Source organism: Centroberyx affinis, unplaced genomic scaffold (genome assembly GCF_046629955.1).
Source record: "Centroberyx affinis isolate AG114_WGS23_722 - 3 ecotype Tasmania unplaced genomic scaffold, CSIRO-AGI_Caff_v1 ptg001013l_1, whole genome shotgun sequence".
NCBI classification, from domain to species: Eukaryota; Metazoa; Chordata; class Actinopteri; order Beryciformes; family Berycidae; genus Centroberyx; species Centroberyx affinis.
This window is the reverse complement of record NW_027279575.1, coordinates 556,355-580,074: the sequence shown is the minus strand read 5'-3', so window position 1 is coordinate 580,074 and position 23,720 is coordinate 556,355. Positions and strand designations below refer to the sequence as shown.

The window sequence follows — 23,720 nt, the reverse complement described above, 5'->3', positions numbered from 1 at the left end:
AATGAGCCCGACCTTTTGGATAGTAAAGACTAGATGTAATTGTTGCCATGAACAACCACATATACAGCAGAGGGTCAGGGAAGGTCAGTAGAGTTTGAGCCTGTTTAACAATGTGGTGTGGTAAAGAAGCAAAGAGGTTTTGAAAGGAGCAGTAGGCCTGAGTGGTTCTGCTATAAGATTTACAGTAGATACTGAATGCACCTGACAAATTTCTAGTTTTCTCAAAGAAATATTCTTCTTCAATTGTTTTCCTCTTTCTGAAGTTAGGATCTTCAAGCTCCAGTTTGTGTGGTGATGCTAATGTTTTGCGTTAAGCACAACTTGTTTATGCCAAGTAGGAAGATATGGTACACTTTTTTTTTTGCTTGCTTAGGACACAGGACTTAACGTATTTACTGTAATTGCACAAAACCTTCTCAATTCAGCCAGCTTCTGTTTTTACTTTCAGAGTGGGGTTTGCAAAACCAACACTATACATCATGGCACTCACTCTTTAACAGATGAGTTAGGTTTCTCTTACATTTCTGAGCAGACCAAGAGGCTGTGTGCAATCCTCAGTTTTGTAACAGATACATGTCTTGCTGCAGTTAGAGTTTATTTGAACACATGGCTTCAAACTTAAGATTTATATTTCTCTGTCTTTGTGGAGACAGTTAATCAACAAAAGAAACAGGAACACGGTTGTCCGAGAGCAATTTCTCATCAAAATTCATATCTTTTGTTCTTAGTCAGGGTCTCCCACCAGGATTTCTTTGAACTGTAATCCACAGAATTCAGTCTCTACTCTTTCTCTCTCTCTCTTTCTGTCACTCTGTCTCTCTCCCCTCACCCATTCTTCTTTTTCACCCCCTCTCTCGCCCTCGCCGCGTTTCGCTGACACACAACTTGCCTGCGTTAGCCTGCCCTGTTTGTGGTGAAGCCTTTGGAGGCCGACGTCATACTTCAAAGCTGGCATTTGCCTCCACGCGCATTTATGGCTCCTTGTCCCTGACATGTTTGAAAAGTATGTATCTGCAGGGTTTCGATGGCTATAAACAGAGTCATGCAGAAAGTCAGCGTTTTGTTTAGCTGTAGTCTGTTTTGGCTTTCTCGGTGGTTGCAAAGCCATCTCCAACATGTGTTATGATATTATCACATCAAGTGATCAGATGTGATGAAGCCTCCCCAAGGAGAATTGACGAGGAGGGGTGTCATTTACTATGGCACATTAATGCCCTATGATTTAAGGCGACTTGTGTCAAGAACCTTACATATTTTCCGTGCATAGCAGTCTTAGGATGTGGCTAGAGGAAAGCAGTCTCTCATGAAATTTATAGGCGGCATTTTACACCGTGAGTTTGTTTCAAACACATAATGACACAAATCATGAGGAATAATATTTTGTGTGACATTTCGGTTAAGAAGTCAACCCTGCTTCTACATTAGTGAAGTTCAGTTACAAATTAGAGTATGTACTGTATTTGTGCCAGACTCAAGCCTGGCAACAAGTCATGCCACCACGTTACCTAACAATTAACACGAAAACCCCAACTCATTTCTCTAACTATCACCAGCCAAACCAATGTGGAATGGCGTTGTCAGTAGTCAAATAAGCACTATGTCGTTTTCTCTCTCTGGGCTGTTTTAGCATGCCTCCCTGTGCTCTTTTTATGTTTCATGTTGGATAAAGTTTTCAGATATTCTTTTTGATTTACCTCTAATCCATTAAATAGCAATACTTTTATGCAGTACAGCTTTCAGTTCACTATGGAACGCTCATCAATCACTGGTTGAATTGAATCCTATTCTGGAGAGTCTCACATGTGAGTCAGTCTGACCATCCTCTGGAAGTTCTAACTGACTGTGTGTGTGTGTGTGTGTGTGTGTGTGTGTGTGTGTGTGTGTGTGCGTGTGTGTGTGTATGTGTGTGCATGTACGCATCCATGCATGCGTGTGTATGTGCATGTCTATGTTTGTATGTATGGTTTTGTGTGTGTGTGTGTGTGTGCGGCCATGCATATGTGTCCATATGTCCTTGTGTGCATACATGGGTGCATGGACGCGTGTGTGTGTGTCTGTGTGTGTATGCATGTGTGTGTGGTGGTGCGTGTCTCTTACTCCGGCAGGGCCCTGTCCTCGGTGGTGGCTCTGGGTGCCAACATCATCTGCAACAAGATTCCCGGGCTGGCGCCTCGCCAGCGGGCCATCTGCCAGAGCCGCCCGGACGCCATCATTGTGGTGGGCGAGGGCGCCCAGCTGGGCATCAATGAGTGTCAGTACCAGTTCCGCTATGGACGCTGGAACTGTTCGGCCCTGGGAGAGAGGACCGTCTTCGGTCAGGAGCTGCGAGTAGGTCAGTCTGGGTACCATCACAGGGGAGGGCACTGTGTGTGTGTGTGGGTGTGGGTGTGTTCTTGTACTTCTGTCCTTGTAACCAGTTGAACCAGAACCACTTTGAGTTATAGTCATTCAGAGTGAGGAAATTTTTTGCAAAGTGAGGTCATTTTGGCCGGTCATCACTTCTTCAAGGGGTAGATTTGTTTAGTTCAGTCCTAAAACGTGTTAAGGGTAAAACTAGGATTAGGGTTAACATTGGGCAAGTAGTGGCGAGGGTTAAAGTTAGGGTTGGGGATTAGGGGATGGAGTCAGTGGAAGGTCCTTACAAGCATAGTAAGACAAACGTGTGTGTGTAGTGTGCGTGTGTGCGTTTGTATGCGTGTGTTGTGTGTGATGAGGGTTGGGTGGGTATGCTGTGTTCTGGGGCTCCTCTGCCTGAGGGCCACTCAGAAATGACTGTGGATGTTTTGGTTTCATCATTGCTCACAGTCGATCATCAGAAGAATAAATTGAACACTGAAAAATCTATTAGAGAAAGGGAGTATGACTTAGATGTGGCGTGTATGTGGGATGCAAAGCAGAAGGCTGAGAACCAGTTTTGGATGTCGATAGTCATTTGGTAATGATAATGGCAGAGGCGGTGACAATGGCAGTGACTTTTTCTATTGAAGAGAGCGAGGAGAAGTTACATAATGTGTGTGGAGAGCCATCATATTGTCTCAGTACTTAGAAACAGTACCAGAAGAGTATCAAAAATGTGGTACCAGCCCCCTCGACCCTCTGAGCCCCGTGAAATATGGCTCTCCGCATGCCAAACCCAAGCTGCACACATCACACAGTCAAAACTCAAACCAGCAACACGCAGCCTCTTTGACTCTCTATTGTATAACCATTCGCGTTGGCATTGCTCAAGAGGACTCCGTATACGCCATTGATTCCAACCCATCCTAGTCGTCCTCATTTCAATTGACACTGTTGTATTTCCCCAGCGCTCTGGTTTCTGTTGATGTAGGATCTGCAACGAACCTCTTGGTTAGGAGCATGCCGACCATTGCTGGCTGTGCCAAAGTTATGGAAAAGCTACCGAAAAGCACTGGAGCCTTAATGGGGAAAACGTATGGTTGAAAAATGATATCGCAAATGAGGAGACAACTAATGGTATTATTGCACAGAACGCTTGTCGAACCGAAATAGATGGACACATCTGTTGTTAATCGGGCTAAATTGGTTGTGTCCATGCCTGGCTGGTTCATGTGAGTGTGCACATACATGCAGAAAAAGACCTATAAGCAGACAAACATTTACATTTACGATGCTTTTGTTTGAGAAACTTGGCGTTCCGCTAACCTCTTTTGCATGGCTTTTGTTTTACAGGGACTTTTATACATTTCCTTTCATTTAGAAGATGCTTTGTTGCCGTTACAGTGTGGTTGGACTGTGCATTTAATCCAGTGGCTCTGTTAACAATCACTCCTCTTAAGGAGCGGCTGAATTAGCTCCAGCCCCCTCTCCAAAAGCATTTTCTCTTTGTTGTGAATGTGGCGCTTTCTTTTGTAATGGAGCTCGTCTTGTTTTCCTCACCACTCACCATTCCCTTTTCTCTTCCTTTTCGTCTGTACTTTTTGCCCTTTTGAGGGCCTTGGAGATTGAAGAATGACATTAGATATTGGTCTTATGTCTCCTCTGCAGTTTTGTACGTTCTGTTGCACAATTTCGCTCAGTCTGTTTATTTTACTGTTTACATGAAGTACTTAGTAACTCATAAAATGGCATGAACCCATTTCCACTTTTAGTTGATTGATGTTTAAGCTTTTTCTACTCAATTATTCAAAAGGTCTTTTATTTTGGAGGAATGGAGATACATAATTGGCAATTCTGACTTTGATTAGAAGTGACAGAACATTCTGCTTGAACTCCAGCCCAGCGATAGGACACTGTGACTCATGCTGGATACAGGCCTGTGATTGGCTGCTGTCAAGGCATCTCTGAGGCAGTGAGGTCAAGCTCTCCACTGCTGTAGGTGGGAAGGGTATTGGTTGGGATCTGAGAGTGCTCATTCAGTATAGCAGTGTCCCACTAGGTCATCGTGGAAGACCACAGACACCACAGCTACTGCATAACTCCACTGCCAGGAAGACAATGTGGAAAAGTGGGCGATTTAGTGTTTTCACTCAACACCTTATTGTCAAACTGCCATTAGCTTGCATACTGCGTTCTTGGTTTTGATAGTTTCCAGCGTTTGTCGCTTATGATTGAAGATGTAACCATGTTCTCTGACCATGTCTGTATGTATTACGGAGTTCTTTAGCATGGCATATGAAATCATGGAATACACCCCTTCAACAAAATGTTCCAATCCCTCCTCCGAATCTGCAAATTCCCACATCATCATAATCAAGTGCAGGGGAAAAGCTATCCCCGTTCCGCTCCCATTGAAGTTTTTCATTCAAATCCCCCAAATTATGAACACTAAACCTTTCCCCCCGCTCGGTGATCCAGTCTTAGTTTTGGACTGGAGGGGGGAGATGCCGGCATTTTTTCAAGAGCTAAAGATCAGCCGACCGCAAGTCTAATGCATTCTCTCTGTGCTGCCTGCTCTTGGAGGCAGTCTTTCTGTTCTGGAGCTGCTCCGTGGTATTACATTTGCTTTCCAAGAGAGCACACATTAATAGATGGTTTATTGAGCATTACAGAACCCCAAATATCTTCATCTTCAGTTTCAGTAAAGGCTGGTCATTTGATATTTATTTCTCTGTTCTACTGTAAACAGAAATATGTATTCCCTTGGAAGATGGCTGCTGTTGGCAAATTCTCTATTGCTTGACACTCCGCTGAACACAAGTCTTAGGGTAGATGGATTGATGGAAAAATGGATAGAGCCCCATTCGTGTTACAATTCCATCCCTCCACAGTTTCTCTGTTTTGCAAAGCGTGTTGGCTCCCCTGTTATGCTCTAACTGACAAATTGGAGAACAACTCCATAAACACGCATGGAGATTTGAAACTGGCAATTTAACTGTGTGTCTGCTTCCTCTGCAAAAGCAGATTTAGCAATCTTCCCCTTGTGCCCTGCAATGGTATTGGCATGCGTTGGTTCTGTAAAATGTTGAATGAATTATCTTGCGCTAACAGAAATGAGTGTTTTGGAGTGGCATGTTGCAGCCTATTAAGAAGCAATAATAGAATTAGAGACAAATCCATCAGCAAGTCAAGAGGGAAGGAGAAGGTTACAGGCGAATAAGAATGGCAAACATGGCTGATCCTCAAATCATAATCCTCGGCCTGGTTTCAGCATGAATCATTCTTCTTTAAATGTTGTTCTCATGACTGATCCCATAACCGTGATTTGTTGATGCCGTTTTATTGTGCACATTTTATTGAGTGTGCTCACTCAAACACCCATGTATCAAGTGTATTCAAAGTCCCATGTGGTTTTCATTTACACATATCACGTAGTAAGTGGAAGTGTATTAGATCCAGCGAGTGATCTCTGCCCCATACCTCAACTTTCACACAGATATGCACATACTCTGTCATCACGTTCATTTTACTGTTGTAAAATAAGCTGTTATTAAGCTGCTCATCCATGGTAGATGCAAATGTTTTGGTAATGAATTCGACTATTGTTTGACTATGATCTTTTTATATTTCTATGTCACTTTGCATTTTTTAAAATGACATGTTTTGACTTGGAAAGGCCTTATCTCATGTACCATCACACATTCTTTCGGGTAACTACCTGTAACAGAGATGCCCTTAACTTAAAGAACCTGACTGTGAACACCTTACAGCTCAAGTCAGCTCAGTTCAAATAGCATTGCACTTGATATTAGCGATTAGAGCTTGAAAATGGACACCTTTCAACGGCTACGCTCAGCATCAAAGGCCGACGCTGGCCCCCCTGTCATAAAATGGCCTGCTCTGGTTACTCTCTGTTTGACTTTCCAGCCAGTTTGTCACCGTCCTGATTCATGCTTTTCATCTGAAAGAGGTTTCTTGTTGTGCCGGCGGTGAAATATTGCAAAAGTTCAATCACGCTGCCCCAGGCTCGTTGCACAAGAATGGATGCAGCTTGCACTTGGGCAGGTGAGCGTCTTGCTGCAGAGGGAATGCTGCTGTGTATTATTTCTAACAGCCTAACAGCCGAGATTGGAATTTATCTGTTCTTTAAAGTGGGCAGAAATCACATGCCTGGATACAATTGCAGGCAACACGTTGTCTTGGATTTGTTGCTTTGAAACAAAAAGGCTTGGTTATTTGCAGGAGAGGCGGAAGGAAAAGTCTGTTTTGCTCTCTGACCTACATTGCACCTCTCTCTCTCATTCTCTTCCTCGTTCTCCCTTGCACTCTCTCTCTATTGCTCTCTCTCTCTCTCTCTCTCTCTCTCTCTCTCTCTCTCTCTCTGTTTCTCAACCTCGTTTTACCTTTTCTCCCCAGCCTGCTGTGGACAGGCATTGAGTTATTGCCCCTAGCTTGACTTCATAACTAAAAACTCGGATGGAGAGAGCACTATAAGGCACGACAAAGGGCAAACGATTTGAGAAATGCCTTGGCGGGCTATATTGGAACAATTACCAAACCCTCCACCCCCCACCCCCCCCCCACACCCCCCCCAAAAAAAGAAAAAATGCAATCTATTACAGGAGGAAAAAACAAATGGAAAGGTGGTGGAATGTGGGAGCTTGGGGTGGATGGGTTTGGTGAAGGGAGGCGGGGGAATGGAAGATGAGTTCCCATCTTTATTTTCCCCTCCTCTTATACAGTATCACCGCCCAACCAGTCCCTCCCTCCCTCCCTTTCTCCCTCCCACGTTCATCTCACCTTGGGGGGGCAAGGAAGCTCAGAGGGTGGGGAAAGCAGCGGGCAGTCCGCCTGCCTGGACTGCAGGCAGACCAGCATCTAGTCAGATAAAGGATGTTTAAGTCAGCAGATTCATTGAAAACCACTTGTGTGGAAAGGACTCCTGCACATACTTGATCAGGAGCTGAAGATGTGGACTCCTCCGTGCTCAGCTCCCTCTCAGAGGAGGGGAAAGGTCACTGCAGACAGATAGAACCAGACATAAATCACTGCTGAGGATGGTTTTTATATTCCTGGTTCAAACGGTGGAGGAGATTTGGGGGAGGATAAGTCCAAAGAGTATAAAGTTGATGTAATTTTTTTGGCTTTTGGCTGAGTGTTTTGGATTCCATATCCATTTCAAAACCTGAATTCATAGAAAATTGTATGGCTTTGGAGTCAGTTTATGTTTGGATGCAACACTTCAGAGACAATAGATGCATTGTATTTTGGTATTCATGTTTGTAGCTTTTCTGAAAAACAATGCACAGTGCATGCATTGTATTCCTATGATGTTGTGATAGTTAATATCAGCCCACATCCCGAAATTGATTAGATCAGTGATGGTCCTTGTATGGCTTTGGCTCTCATTCGAGAAGGGTTGTGGTGTTGGTCGAGTTTTCCTAAAATTGTTGTTTACTCTCTTTGCCTGGTGTATTTGAACACTCTTGTTATTGAAGACAGTTCTTGAGCAATACAAGCTATCATTGCAAATCACCTTAACTAATGTCATTGTAACAGAAGTCAGGACTCCTTATAGCAGTTCATACAGACTGGAATGAAAAAATTATTAAGTATTATTACTATCACTCACAGTCATGGCACAACTATCTCATATGTGGGTCTTAATCAGGTGAAATGCAATTGCCAATAAATTGTGGTCCCCAAATTCTATATATTATTCAAGAATTGAAGTTAAGAATGAACTTGTGTTGCCAAGCACCAGACATCTTCCTTCTATGTAGTTGTCCAGTTGAGTCCAACACACATTGATTTGCATTTTCCCACAAATCTAGCATTTCTTTTCTCATGCAATGCACTACAAGCTCTTGGTTTGAGGACAACAGAATACTTGCAAATTATAAATGAATCGGTGGAGCTCCTTCCCCTTCTCGGAATCACTTGATGGTCATTTGTGGTGAAATCATATCCCCGCAGAATGCAAGTACAGCATCACAGTCCAACCTAAGGCTAATAATGAACCGGCTAAAAAATCTATTCAAATGACCATGTGGTTCCATTTGTGCTTTGTTTCCTCATTTTGACAAAGTAAGAGGAAATGCACGTTGAAATATTAATTTTGACCAGCTGAACATTTTCAGGAAACTCCTTTTAAATCACATAGTGATGCAGTCATAAAAATAGACTTCAAAGTCAAGAGTGAAAAGGAAAATGTTTCCGTTAAATATCAACTACAGGACAAACATTCTTTCCTTGAAGGCAAATAAGTCAAAGAAAGTGGTCAACTAAGTGATTGTAGCCCCCTGCAATGTCAACCCTATAAATTTTCCAGAATTGAAGAAAGGAGTGAATTTGTAATCCGGGTTACCAGGCATCTTCACTCTATGAATCTATAAGCTCACTGGATTTTCTTCGCTTCTCATATTTTAAAGGCTATCATGACTGGGGAGTGAGACTTTGTAATTAAATTCTTGCTTAAAAAAATGAGGATATGTTACCCCTCTGACAAGTTTTCTTTGACATACTGTATTATCTTACGCATTCCAGTCTGTAGCCTGTACTGTGTGTGTTATACCCAGGCCTACCTTAATAAAGTTGGGCTAAAATTGGGCTTTTCAAGAGCATACAAGTGGATACTTTGACACTGCTGAACTCTCCCAAAATGCCATCAATCATCACACTGCCACCGAGGCTTTTCCTTTTGTGGGATTAACTTCTTCCTGTTGGTTGTACACCCTTCAGGCAAATTATGGTTATCAACACAGATATGTTATCATTCACCCGATTCTGTTATCCCATATAGATAAAATTATTTGTCGTTATCATAAAAGGACACGATATCTTTGCGGCTATCGCAGATAGATATACTATCTCTGTTAATCCTAGATGCATCATAGCGCCGAGCTCCCAGCTAAAACTGCAGATTCACTCCCAGGCAGCCAAGGAGTTGATACCATGTGGATAGCCCTATGGAAATGATGCGTGCATTGTGTTATGGTGGAACGGCGTCGGATAAAAGGCCTATTTTTCGGCCCATCATCATGTGGGTAGGCCTAATCCTCTGCCCTCCTCCCTGTCAGTCCAGAGAAAACAGAGCAGCCGTGTATGTGTGTGTGTCAGTGTGTGTGTCCTGATGGAAATGTGTAGGATCTTTCCCCTAACTTTATCAGATAGGGGAGTCTGGTGCTTTGTTGTTCTACAGCGTGTGGGCTGTGGTCCCCATGGCTTGGTAAAGGTCATCTCTCCCTCTCTCCCTCTTTCTCTCTCTCTGTGTTTTGCCTCACATCCCCTGCCCACAGCATGCGTCTGTATCTAGGGTGGGGCCTCCCGCTCCGACATGACCAAACAGTGCTATCATCCCCAGGCCCCTTTGCTTGTTCATTCATCAGCGCTGCCTCTGTCTCAGACAGTGCGGGGGCGTAGGGAGGTGGGGTTTCTCTCCTTTCCCTCTCCCTCTCCCGCCCGCTGACTGTCTGCTGACGCGGCCCGGGGTCGCCCTGGGCCCTGACCCTCGGGCCCCCGTGTGTCCCTCCCCTCACTTCCCCGCGGCGTGGCGTTATCGGTGGGATCTGCGTCCGTCTGTGTCCGCCAGCGCCGCTAGACGCAGGGGGAAACAGGATGCGAGAGGATCAACTGTAATCTCACAGTGCGCTTTGTTCCACACAATCCCAGGCCGATCACTGTATTCTCTACACGCAGGGCCGCCACTGGACATTTACATGTGCCAACAATCACACTGCTACTGGCCCACTTAGGGGAGGGCGCAGAGGGAGAGCGAGTGGGGTAGCGGCAAAGAGACATTGATAGGAGGGAGAGGAAGTTGTTAAGAGGGTTTAAGCCTTATTGAGGGTTCGATGAATATCAATGAATATGGAAATGTTAGGTCTGGATGTTTCTTTTGTTACGAGAAGGGAAACATGTCATCAGTGGCTTATATGACCCGCTGATTATAGTCATGATGATAATGATAACTCTGATATGATGTGGGAGTGATATATATCTCAGTAAATATGTTTTCATTCAAGATGAAACAAATTCAAATGGGATTGAAATTGAGGAAAATCCTCAACATTGTCCTCGCATGAACTTGATGATTACCATGTACAGCACATGCAGGCCTACATTGCTAGATCTGAGCAGGTGAGGTCCTGATTTGGTCTCATTATTAGGATGAAAGGGTGGGAAGAAAGGATTTGTGCTTGTTTTAGCAAGTCTCGGTATTCAGTCAAAAAGCCTTATCTCCACCTCAGGGAGATCAGGGAAGAAAGTGGATGCTTTCTAGACGTTTTCTGCCAGCACAATCTTCCATGCCTGGGAGGCAGCTTACTTAGATTCTCAGCATTTAATACCAGCAACGTTAAATACCCTCATAATTGTTTTAGCTTTACTGCTCAAAGCCCTCCTTATTATATGAATCAAACTCAGGACCCTACAGTGCGCGGCTCTGCCAAAGCGTGTCACTTTCCCGGCTCGACGATGTGAGTGCACAGAGTATGTGGAGCCTAGTTCTGGTAAAACAATATTATTTTATTGTACAGGAACATGGCTGCGCTAATTCCTCTAGCTGCAAACCTCACAGACCACAACTTTGTCTATAATTTGCTGGGAGCATATGTTCATAGCAACGGTACATAAAGCGGAACGGAAAACAGTAGTAGAGAGCGCATTAGTCAGTTCAATGATTGGTATACAAAGCGAGGGGTTTTCCTCCGACTTTCTTCCCCTTCCATGGGGCCCTGGAGACGCAGTTCCAGCACCAGCACTGCTTTGGTTAGAGCTTCTTTTCAGTGTTGTAATCTTATTGTATGTGTAGTGTAGAGATGACAAAAAATCCTTTGAAATGGATGACATTCAGTGCACATGAACGTATACTTAAAACCTATGTTAAAAAAGCCTTAAAAATAAAAAAATTGTTTTTCCACACAATGTGCTATTTTGCAAAACCAGTTATTACACTAGCAGTGAGCTATTTTGTTTTTTTGGTAACTTGTTTTAGAGGAATTTTTTAAACCTATTGTACTGTGTAAAGCAGAATGAACTCAATGAAAGGAACTGCTTGGCTTGTAATCAGAGTGGGAAGTTAACACCAGGCCCCGGCCAAATACTGGTAAATTTTGGACACGGCCGGTAAGGTTGTCTACTCTACTAGCCACTTTGGCAGGCAACCAACTGCAGTATCATTTAGAGGTTCTTTTCTTTTTTTAAATGAAGAGTGGGCAGTCTACTCAGCTTTAGTATTTTTTTTTCTTTATTTGGATAATGGGAAAGTAGTGAGGGAGAGAGAGCAGGGGGGGACAAAGGAGAAAAACTTCCAGTTCGAAGCCAATGGGGTTACATGTCCAGAATCAGCAATATTAACCACTTTGCTATCTCTGGGCTCAAAGTTGTGTTTCTATTCTAAAAAATCTAATTGGCTGATAATATAGTGAAAGTGGCAGGTGAATTTTGGGACTTACCAGCCACTGTGGCCTGCAAACAAAAACATTTGTCTCCTGCCCTGCTTGTAATGCACTGTCAGTCATAATAACCACAAGTGTAAACACTCCCAGCCACCAGCAGGTGACACTTTTCCCTTTGTTCTCTGTGATGCCATTTGTCCGTCATCCTTGTGCCTAATGGATGACAAGCTCTAAAACTCCAGCGTATCATGTCCTGTTCAGATGTAACTTCTTATGCAACCCAATCCTACTGTGTCCCCAGGCTGTGAGTGCATGTCCAAGACGAGGGGCCTTTAAAAAGCTTTCCCCTTCACTGGTCTACCAACAGACGGGGCTTGTGTGGAGAGGCCATTCGATTGCCCTGCTGGGCTCCGTCAGTGTGTGTGCGTGTGTATGTGTGTGTGTGTGTGTGTGTGTGTGTGTGTGTGTGTTTGTGCATGCCCACGTATAGCTGCATGTGTATGTATGTTTTGCCCTAGCTTGGCAGGACTCCCACCAATATTACAGCCTAGACCCTTTCTCTCCAGTCCTTTTCTCCCCCTCTGCTCCCTCTCCTGTCCTCCTGCTGTATCCCACTCTCTCTCTTCCCATTGCAGTAATTAAGTCTCCACTGTGCTGCGGTGCTGTTACAGCTCTCTGTCTGCATGCTCCACTGCAGCTGGCTGTCACCACAGACGATTGACTACACCTTCTTTTGTGCTTGTCCGGCCTAAATTATGTTTAGCAGAGGTGGGGACTCAGGGAAAGTCACATGACTTGGACTCATGTCAGACTCGAGTTTAATTGCTTGAGACTTGACTTGATGCATGAACAGAATACTTGGGACTTTGACTTGTACTTTGATGACTTGAAAAGGTTTCTTAAGTCTTGACAAAAGATCTTGTGTTTGTGTAAATGATTTGGATTGAACTTGATTTGTTCCATCAGACGACTGAATTTAAATTCTGTTTTCTGAATTTGTATGGAATGATTGAATTTACTGAAGTTGAAACTGATTATAGAAATCAAACTCATGCACTTGTTTTTATCCTATTAAAACTATATTACATTAAAAAGGTCCTAGATATTTTGTTTTATTTAAGATATTAAATTGATACTGGACTCTTGATTTGTTCTGACTTAACTTGCTAGGTTTTTGACTTTAATGACATGGATTTGACTTAGACTTGGCTTGGTAATCGACATTTAGACTGGGGTCTTGACTTGACACTGACTTGGGATTCAAGCAAAGTTGACTTGGTCACACCTCTGATGTTTAGCCATATTAGTGTCCAGGAAGCAGCGTAGTATCCAGGAAGTAGGGAATAAGATTGAGCAACATTGATGATATAGTGTTGTTTCTTGTCCTTTTGCTGTTTAACTTCAACGCTTTTACAGATATTAATGTGGCAGGATAGTTAAACAAGATGGATTGCTTTATTTTCTCACTTAAATGCTAGAAGGCACTTAATATAATTCTGTTCAGTCCGGTCAGACCCTTGCAGACACTGGGTTTGTTTTTGGAAAGGGCAGTGGCCTCTACAGCCAATCGCTTCTCAGAGTACCATGTCCTTCTATATCCTTTGCCTTTCCTCTCTTGTCAGCAACATAGCCTAACCGTGGCCTGTTAGCGGTGAAGGGTTGTGAGGACAGAGAGGCCTGGCGAGGTCAGCAGCGGTGCTACTACAGCGGCGGCTAGCTTATACTATACCAGCACTGCCTGTCTTCTCTTAGGTTGTAAATCTCCTGTGCTGTGTCATGTGAAATTTGTTTAGCGGTGTGCCTGCCTCCGGCTCTAAACACAGATTGCCGTTTAAGCGGCGAGCCACTACATCCAGAAATGTTTTTTGTGTCCCATTTTCGGCAGATGGTCAAAAGACATGACGGGCATCGCAGCAGGGGCTGGTGTCCAAAGTGGTGTGGTCAGCTAATGTGAAGGCCGCGGCGTACTGACTCAGTTGCCCTCACTACATCTCTGGCTTCAGTCCCTAACAGGATATTTCATGGCTTATGCTCGTTTATTAACTCCTGTACCTGTGCTGAGTGAAGCAAGAGTGATCCTCTTCCCTCCTTCCTTCCCACTTGGACAGTGTCGCAGACACTTGCCACTAAACTCCATTAGACATCTGGTTTAATATTCCCCCTATTCTTCTCCCCTGGACGTTTCCAAGTTCATTGAGGTTTTTCTGGTCACTCCAATTTTCCACTGGCAGCTAGCGAGGCTATCCCAGGGTGGTTCCTCCTGGAGGGCTGTCAGGACTCTGGGGCCAGCCTCTTTAGGGCTTTCTGCTGCTGTTATGGGTGCTTTTTCTCCTCCGCATTTCATCAACCACACGGCTGTTCAGCAAGCAGGGCCTTCCTTCCCTGAGGGCATGGGAGTGTACCGGCACTGCACACACAGCATCCAACACGAAACAACAGAGCATTGTTGTAGAAATACATTTAAAGTTTCCTCCTTGTAATTATACTGCATTTGTCTTGTCAATACAGTATCAGAGTTCTCTCTTAAAGCAGTGAGGACCTCTGGATCGCTGATTTCTCTCACTCTGGGGCAGCAATATATTCATGCATTCATCATTCATCATGCAAACTTAAGATAAGTTTTATCATTGAAGCATAACTTTTTACGTAACACTCAAACTACAAACATTTATTTGGAGTTATTTTTTGCAAATTTGCAGCATAATTACAGATGATTTGATTTTGATTTGATGGGCAAACGGGAGAATGCATGTTAAAATGTCCATGCACATGCATATTTGTACCCACAGGATAACACATTAAAGTGCATAAAAACTTATTTCCGATGTCGTCCTGGGTTCACTGCACAAGGAAAAAAGGGGGGCTCGGTCCTCATAGTTCCATGGCTTGTGTAATTGGCTCTCATTATGGCCAGGCAGAGGCCTGGCAGTGCCAGACCCACCAGGGGGTGACAACCAGTACAAGCCCCATCATCATCATTTTCCCCATGAGCAGCGCGGCTCAATGGGCCCAGAAACGGGCATGCATCTATGGCACAGGGAACCACCCTTTCTCTGGAAACTGCCTTCATCCTGTTTTTACCATTACAGTGACGTTGTTTGCGCATGTGTGTGTGCAAATGTGCTTTTCTACAGTGGGTATGTATGTTTGTCTGTGTGTGTGTGTGAGGGGGTGGGGGGGGCGGGGGTAATGTGGGTGTGCTGTGTGTTTTTATTATGTGGCCTATCATTGGGTATTTATGTGTATGTATGCACGCACGTATGCATGCGTGTTTGCGCGTATGTATGCGTACGTGCCTCCATGCATGTATGTATTCACGTGTGTATGTGTGTGAGGTGGGGGCAGCTGAATCGTACCACAAGCTGGTGGGGCTCAGCTCTGCAGCTGCTAGCCAGAGAAGCAAGTGGTTGTGAGTCAGTCCCCACCAGGCAAACCAGTGGCCATGGCATTAGTTCTACAGCACCCAGTGCCAGGATGGGAAATTAACAGTCGCTCAGGACAAAAATGGCCCCGAAAGTTCAGAAAATGCTCCTAAAATTGGAATTATGGGTGCAAAAACTCCCCCTGGGAAAAAGGATAGAAAATAGAAAGTTATTGCAAATTACTATATATAATCTGAGTTTCACAAATCTTACTTTGATGTGAATTGCTTCTTCACATAGGCAAAAAGACCCCCGTAGAAAAAGTTAATTTCCCCTGCCCAGTGTAAAGCAGTCATGGCTAGGCTAGGCGCCAGCTAACTCTAGCAGCCTTGACTCTATCTGACCACAGTGTTTGGGCCCATAAAATAAGGTAAAATAAGCAGTGATTTTACGTCTAGTAACTTTCAAAATTGTTAAAAGTTTATTTGGTCAGGCAAAATGACATAGGCCCTACTGTATATCTTCTCTCATGTCTGAGGCATTTAGTGTTTTGTTTCCCTATAATTTCCACTGAATTTGTTGTAATTTGCTGCTGCAGATGTAAACAATTCCTCCATTTGCTCATTTTAGGATATTATTCCTATTTCTTGTGGACTAGACTGTAGGTATGACTGCAATATCTGACAGGCTGTGTTATTTCATACAGTGATTCACCAGATTCAGAACTATTTTGCCTCTCTTAAAAACTCACAAACTTTTAATTTCTTTTGAATACATACATCTAGGGGCCGATTACGAAAATAATCTTAAGACAGTAGAATCACTGTGATAGAGTACAGAGAGTCTGATATGCTTGTCAGCATGTTTGTGTTTGTCCCCATGCAAATTAGCAAAATATAGCCCAAAACTATCCACTTCTGTGTAGCTGGTTGACCTTCAGCAGTAACTCAGGATGATTACAGTTATAATTACAGTTAGTACATAAAAGACTCAACCAACAAATCAGTCTGTATGGAAACTCTGACCGCAGAGGATAAGATGCATCCTCTCCTCTTCATACCCAAATGTACAGAACGGTGGAGCAGATGTTTAGGTCTAACGTGATACAGTTCAGTGTTTTGCAGAACTATTCAGACGGGCTTCTTAGCTTTTCCTCCGGTAGCCATCGAAGGAGAGATAAATCATCAGGCAGCATATGGCTCTTTGAAGTGCAGGGAAATGCATTTCACCTAGAGAGATTTGAGCGATTGCAGCTATAGTAACTTGCTGAGTACATTACACAACGTACATCAGAAGACTTACAAAACATTCCTTTCCAAAAAACTGAAACACTTTGCGGTTAGCCTAGCATTCTGTCTCTCTGCTGCTTTCCCTGTGGCCTCGGCCCCCTTACATATTACTGCCAGTTGAGGAGACACCAGAGTCATAACAGCCCACGGCCTCTTTTAGACCAGGACAGACCTTTTAAGCCAGATCCCTGTGTAGCCATTAGGAGAGTGGTGGAGGACTCCCTGAGATATTTATAAAGAGAAATGAATGATACAGCATGGTTATTATCATTGACCTGTTGGCTACGTTTGTACCTTCTCTGTTGGCTCCCTTTTCATCTTTAATCCATCACTGTTATTACTAGCAACTGCTAGTCGTAACTTGATTCTGTGATACAGTTTAAGGGCATAAAACATGATTGATTTATACAATTCTCAACGATTTCAAAGTCATTTATTTAGCATTCATTATTATAATAAATCACAGCTGTTGGGTGAAAAACTTGTATCTCCAATATACAAGAAACTTTTCAGTAACTAAGAAAACAGTCTTTAGCTTGATAACAATGCACTTTTGATTTCATCATCTGGGTTTTGAAAGGGTTTCTTAAGCCCAAGAGGTTGGAAAATGTTCTCAACCCATAGAGGATCATGCAATCATTCAATTTAAGTGAAAATCATCCAAATATGAGTTACAAGGTTTACACACAACAGTGATATGATGTTACTCATACAGGTAAACAAGTATGACATGCTGGTAAAGAATGTCCTGTTAGGTTTAGCCGTTGACCTTATATTGCGTAGCGTTAGTCCCATCTGGCTCCTGCATCCCGGAGTCTTTCCCTTCCTGTCGTTGAGCAGTGTGAGTGAAGCAGCCAGACCTGCAGACCCCAGCTGTTTGCAGTGTGGGCAGCAGTACAAGGTGCTCCTGCAGAGGAATTCAGCACTTTGGACAGCACCTAGACCAGCTCTCCCCACACTGGAATCCCAACACTGCACACTTGGAGGCTGGGCCCGAGGACTTTGCGGTCGGAACTGTGACCACATTGCTACCAAGGTGCAGGAGGGAAGCAGTTGAGGAGAAGGGTTGGAAGGAAAATGTGGTGGCTTATCTAGACGATGGAGCGGACTTGAAATTTCTGTGCTGGTTTTTCGAGATCAATTTCAGTATTGGGTGAAGTGATTGGAGCGGCATGTTGAATGCTTTTCTGTACGGTTGTGTTGTTATTGCCCTATCCATGGTCAGCGTCAACCCAAACAAGCACAAAATCCTCACAAAATCAAAAATATGGAAACAGTTTTGAATTGATATCAGAAAGATATTTAGGTCCCAATTTCACAAAATGGCCATGGACTACGGATGTTGTCTCAACTTTTATTTTGACATTATGGTTACACAGGTCTTCAACATTGGTGCAGGCTATTCAATGTCAAAATGTTTGCTGGGTATTAAAGGCTTTTTACATTTTTGTACCTGCAGACGCAGTGCTGTGGTTTTTCTTTGGGGAATTCATGCTTTTACTTCTTCATACGTACCTTATGTGACTGGCAAGGAATATCCCTAGGATATTTTTTAGGTATTGTACCCGCCAACCACAGAGCACCTGTTTTTGCTGTCTTTTACTACCTCAGATCTATCATCATCATCATTCTGTTTGCTGGGTATTGTTTTATGGAGTTATCATATTACAACAACTGGAGTGGCAGAAGCAGTGCAATGCCTCATCACAGCTCTTGGCAGTTGTCAACGACTCAGGAGGAGTCGATATTTGTTTCTCATCTCATCCCAATATTTCTGAAACATCTCTCTTTCCCCTCTTTCAGGCAGCCGGGAAGCGGCGTTCACGTATGCCATCACAGCAGCAGGGGTGGCCCATGCCATCACAGCCGCATGCAGCCAAGGCAACCTGAGCCAGTGCGGCTGCGACCGGGAGAAGCAGGGCTACTACAACCAGGAGGAGGGCTGGAAGTGGGGAGGCTGCTCGGCTGACATCAAGTACGGCATCGAGTTCTCCCGCCGCTTCGTGGACGCCCGCGAGATCAAAAAGACCCCGCGCCGCCTGATGAACTTGCACAACAATGAAGCAGGGAGAAAGGTAAACGGGCTCTTCAGATACATTTGATGCTGAGTTGCTTTTTGCCACAAGTATTGTTCTGGAAGTGATTTCTCTCCCTTTTCATGGTTTCAGTGTCAATAAAGAGATGTTTCAAGTTTCAAGAATCTTCTTGAATCAGATGACAGTATCATGAAATAAGGCAGATTACTCTACCAGTATCAAGATAATGTATTAATTAATAATAATTCTTTTCATTGTGAAAATGTGGAATTATGTCCTTCCACTGGCAGGTTTTTTTTCTCCACTTGTTTTGAGAAAAATACAATTTTAAGATGGATTTTTTGCAGTGCATGTCAAGCATAGAATCTTTTGTGTGTGTGTGTTTGTGTGTGTGTGAGCACATGTATGCATACATGTATGTTCATGTGTGCCCATTGATTCAATCAGAAGTGCAAACAGCCCTAGATACAGAGCAGAAACTTCCAGTCATGTGTCAAAGGTCTGTGACTGATTGAGTTGCTGACTGATTGATCACCATTTAGCCTTTCAGCAGCTTGTTTTGCTTCAGCCAATTACTGGCATTTCTTTCCATCCTAAAAGAGTGTCCTTTACTTCTGAAAGAGTGTGTTGGCAAACTTCATCATGGACATGTTTGTTTGCTATTAGTCATCCCAGAACAGTCATGGTAGAGAGAGGGAGAGAGAAAGAGAGAGAGAGAGAGAGAGAGAGGGGGAGAGAGAGAGAGAAGGAGAGAAACAGAGAGAGAGAGAAGTGAAGAGAAGAGATGACGTTCTGGTGACAAATGGATCTAATTAATAACCCATGGGTTTTATCGTGTCCACTGGGAAAACGGAGCTCGGCCAGCGGTTGCCAGATGGAGACCCGCCATCCCCCCTTCCAGTCCTTTCATGGAATTATGAAGTGTAAAGTCAGGAACAGGATATTATTGCAGTTCTCTGCACAATACCAAAACATGTCGCTGCCATTTGACTGCGTCCATTCAGTGTGTGAAAGCAGGCCGACAATGCCGGCGTTAACACAGCAGACTGATAGGGTCTGCGTGCCAGTGTGCTGGCATGGTGAGCTGTCAGGGTTAGAGCTGGCACTGTTGCTGTTCTCATTCTGGGGCTTGGAAGCTCAGGATCTATCAAGATGTGAAAAAGTCGTACTTCTTCTTTGCCAAGACAGCAGGAAAGCTGAGCGGGACAAATAGTAGAGAGAACACAAGAGAGAAGTTTCTGGGTGGATTCAGTCCTAGACTGGCAGGGGAACCTTTGGTTCCAGAGGCAGAGGTCTTAACCTCTACACCATCTCTGGGTACATATTCTGACTGTTTGTTTGTGTGTTTATTGGAATACACTATGCGATTCTTATGCTACAAAAGGACTATTTACCCTTTTCTGGTGGGCTGGTTTGGATTATGAAGAATCATGGTTTGGGGACACAACAGCTTTCAGCTTTGAACTGACCAGACAGAACAACAATGTGCGGACACACCAAGTTTATTTGAACTTCTCATGCATGAAAAGTGTAGTCTACTGTCCACAGTCTGTCTTGTGCTGTCCCTGCGCACTGAATGTGAGGTCCTATTGTCCTTGTACTGTGTGTCAGTCAGTCATGTGCCATGAAACTCAATATATAAGTTGTCAATATGCCTCTGCAGCAGTGTCATCGAGACAAATTACGGTGCATTGTTCTTGCCTATAAAAATGATTCTGATTCTGATTATGACAAGGGAGGAAATTGTGCCACAAATGGGATCCAGCTGAGTTAAAGTTTTTTTAATCATTGATAAGGGCAGAAAAACTATAATTACAATAGATTCCGTGACTGAACTGTGACTGTAAAGGAACCCAGTGAATCACCCTATCCCTTTCATCTTGGGTTTGACAAGTGATCTTTAGAGGGGAATCCGGTCATATTGGACTAATTGGTAACAGATCGGAGACTTTGATGGACACGGTTTAAGTAAATGTTTCCATGCATCCGTCAGAACGTCAGATTCCTTACCCAGGCATTCATTGTGGTTTTGCGCCATACATTTTTGGAAGTCCTCATTCTGAATCAACATCCGAGGCGAGACTGACAGTTGACCCCGGCCTTTACGAACTCGGGGAAGCTCATGTTTTTTCAATCAAATCTCCTCAAAATAGGGAAACTTTGACCACAGAGTGCATGGATAAGACAGACGGAGATAAAGAACAACTTTGTATTTTTTTTTTTTTTGTGTACATTTTGTAAGTGTCTGATAGAAATGACGACTTGTACCACTGGCAAGGCGAGGTGCCAGGAAAAAGCGGCACTGGAAAAATGCCCTGCCAACCAAACTGTACATCTTATACAACAAATACACATGCTTCGTTCAAGCAAGTCAAGAGTTCCTAATTGGGTTAAAGGATGTAAGGACTATTACAGACGTGTTAATGTGACCCATTCAAACCCCACCCCCGCTTTCCTCTGTTCCTTTGCCCGTGAGTACTGTACGACAGAAAAAGAAGTGGGTACAGTTTGTCTTTTGAGGTTTTTTAGTTTTTAAGTCCCACGGTGCAAGGATTGACTCAGTCTTGACACTCAAATACTGTGGACACCACACAATATTTCCCATATGGCACAGGATTAGGCAGCTAAGAGAAGACATTCTGCCCTGTGTGCCATATGTTGGAGATAACCTCAAAGTGAAATTACGGCTAAGTGGGCATTTCGAGGCTACGACCTAAGAAATTCTTCAGCTACATTATTATGTATACAAATGAGTCCTTTGACTAAACAAACGGTCTGAAACTATCATTGTGATAATGATTATTTTAATACACTTTTATAGCAACTTATGTTTCATTAGTTAAATAAACATCAAGTCCTGCATTCTCTGGTCCAGATGTAAACAATTAATGGAGTTTTGTTGTGTGCTGCATGTGCAACACATTTAATAACAATCTGCATTTAAATCAGCTAAAATGATGGATAGCTATATGAGATCCATATTTATTTTTCTCTGTCATTGATGTGGTTTTAGGGAAGGTAGACAGAATTACAGGATAGGATATTACCAGTAAATTTGCAATTTCCCCTCTTCCATGACATGTAGCTGGCATTTACGACTGTTTTAGATTTTCAGATATGCCTGGTTTGGTCCACTTCACAGAGATCTATCACTCTGCACTCTGCAGCCAGAATGCTAACGTTTGCCCCTCAAATGTAAGTGCATGTGGCATAAATGCACTGAACTAACAAGCCATCAGCACAAGCACCACTTCCTAGCAGCATGGATACAGATCAGAAATGCACCATTGCCATCATTCTATTAACACAATATTAACACGCCGCTTAAAAAATTCAAACAAATGCCTTGACATTCAGTTGATCTGTCATATTCCACATTCGTTTCCACTTACACAGCCCCACGACACAAAGCCGGCATTCAGCCACCATCTGCTCAAAACTTGGGTTATTCATTAATAAACCCAGTGTTCAATTTAAATAAATATGTCCTCTTCACTCAAATCTTTCATCTGTTAATGTATATGGAGTGCTGAAGTGAAAACAAACCAGACATATCGACATATGTTCTATCTAGGAAAATGGTGTGGTATGGTGCATGCTGAAAACAGAGTGGCTGCATCATTTTTTAAATGTTTTTCTGTTGTTATTGTTTGTGCATCTCCAGCGATAACATACAAACAGTATCCACAACAAAAACATACTAATAGTATATGATAAAAAGTATATGAAAAAAAGGCAACAAAAACAATTAGTGAAGAAAGAAAAAAAAGCAAGTAGTCAGGAAGAATAAGTGTGTTATGAAGTAACTGCAGTCCCTAGTTCATCAAAGAACCATGCTGTGGAACTGATTGCATGTCAATAACTATAATTGTTGTTGGCATTTACGAGGAACTAGGAGGTTGTTCTTTGTCAAAGGAATTTCCTTTGTACAAATTTGTGGTTGGGGATCAAACTCGTGTCCGTATTTTGTTGCAGCTCTCAAGCTTTTCCCTTTTCTGTGTCGCTGTCTAGGTTCTAGAAGAAAGGATGAAGCTGGAGTGCAAGTGTCATGGCGTCTCGGGCTCCTGCACCACCAAGACCTGTTGGACTACACTTCCCAAGTTCCGTGAGATTGGCTACGTACTGAAGGACAAGTACAACGAGGCCGTGCACGTGGAGGTAGTGCGGGCTAGCCGGCTGCGCCAGCCCACCCACCTCAAGGTGAAGCAGACTCAGGGCTACCGCAAGCCCATGGAGACGGACCTCGTCTACATCGAGAGGTCACCCAACTACTGCGAGGAGGACGCGGCCACGGGGAGCGTGGGCACCCAGGGACGCCTGTGCAACCGTACCTCGCCGCATACGGACGGCTGCGACCTCATGTGCTGCGGCCGAGGCTACAACACGCACCAGTACACTAAAGTGTGGCAGTGCAACTGTAAGTTCCAATGGTGCTGCTTCGTCAAGTGCAACACGTGCAGCGAGAGGACGGAGGTGTTTACCTGCAAATAAGGAGGCGAGGAGGGGAGGGGCCAAGGACTAGCAGGATGAGGAAGAACCAAGAGAGCGAAATAAAAGTGTGTCTTGGAACAGTGAGAGATTTTGAAATACCGGAATGGAATTTACACTATCAGCTCTTCATGGCATCGTTTTGCACAGCAGAATCTATATTTGCTTTTGAGAAAGTAAATGCTAAATAGGTAATACCCCAGAACTTTACTGTCACTTAGAGATCGTGCTCACTACGTACTGATGTATTCACGGTGAAGTTGGGACTACAGGAAACTAATGAGGCCCTCGACGGGAACTGTGCTTTGCACTCTGGGAAATGTAATTCTTTATTTCACGGGAGACTCTTGCATGGAAAGAAAAGACAGCAACCTGGGAGTTCATCAAAAATGACAGCAGCTGATGAGGGGTGACTGGGAGAGATCCCTCTAAGTCTTTGATTGAAAACTTTTAAGAGTTTTGTCTTATTTCCACTTAAGGGGAACAGAAGTGAATATTTGACCCCCCAAATTGGCTGGGTCTTATGTTGGAGGTTTGTAGAAATGAAGAACACTTTGTAAAGTATGGTGCCTTGGGGCGCGCCAAAAGCTGAGTGGAGAACTCTCTTTGTTAAGCCCTCTGCTGCCAACTGGAATATGGTGGAGTATGTTAGTTTTCCAGTCACACTGGAACTGTCTGTTCTGAACACTGAAAATAAATTGTTTATTTATGTTATAGTATCTTAAAACGAAGCACTAACGGGTAGAGATGTCTTTTTTGTACTAAGTGTAAAAAAAATACTTTTTAGAAACTTTGACTGAAGATGTGTGT

The 23,720-nt window shown here is 43.5% G+C and overlaps 1 protein-coding gene across 2 annotated transcripts in view; it reads left to right on the top strand.

Annotated features, from left to right (window-relative positions):
- LOC139646893 (protein Wnt-7b) overlaps nucleotides 1–23,178 on the top strand; it is a 29,334-nt gene extending 6,156 nt beyond the window's left edge. For both annotated transcript variants that reach the window (XM_071522671.1, XM_071522672.1), the window contains exons 2-4: nucleotides 2,106–2,332; nucleotides 18,190–18,461; nucleotides 22,434–23,178. In XM_071522671.1, coding sequence (XP_071378772.1) covers nucleotides 2,106–2,332; nucleotides 18,190–18,461; nucleotides 22,434–22,913 — 979 coding nt within the window. In that variant the 3' untranslated portion in view covers nucleotides 22,914–23,178. The remainder of the gene's footprint in view (nucleotides 1–2,105; nucleotides 2,333–18,189; nucleotides 18,462–22,433) is intronic.
- Nucleotides 23,179–23,720: the final 542 nt, after the last annotated feature.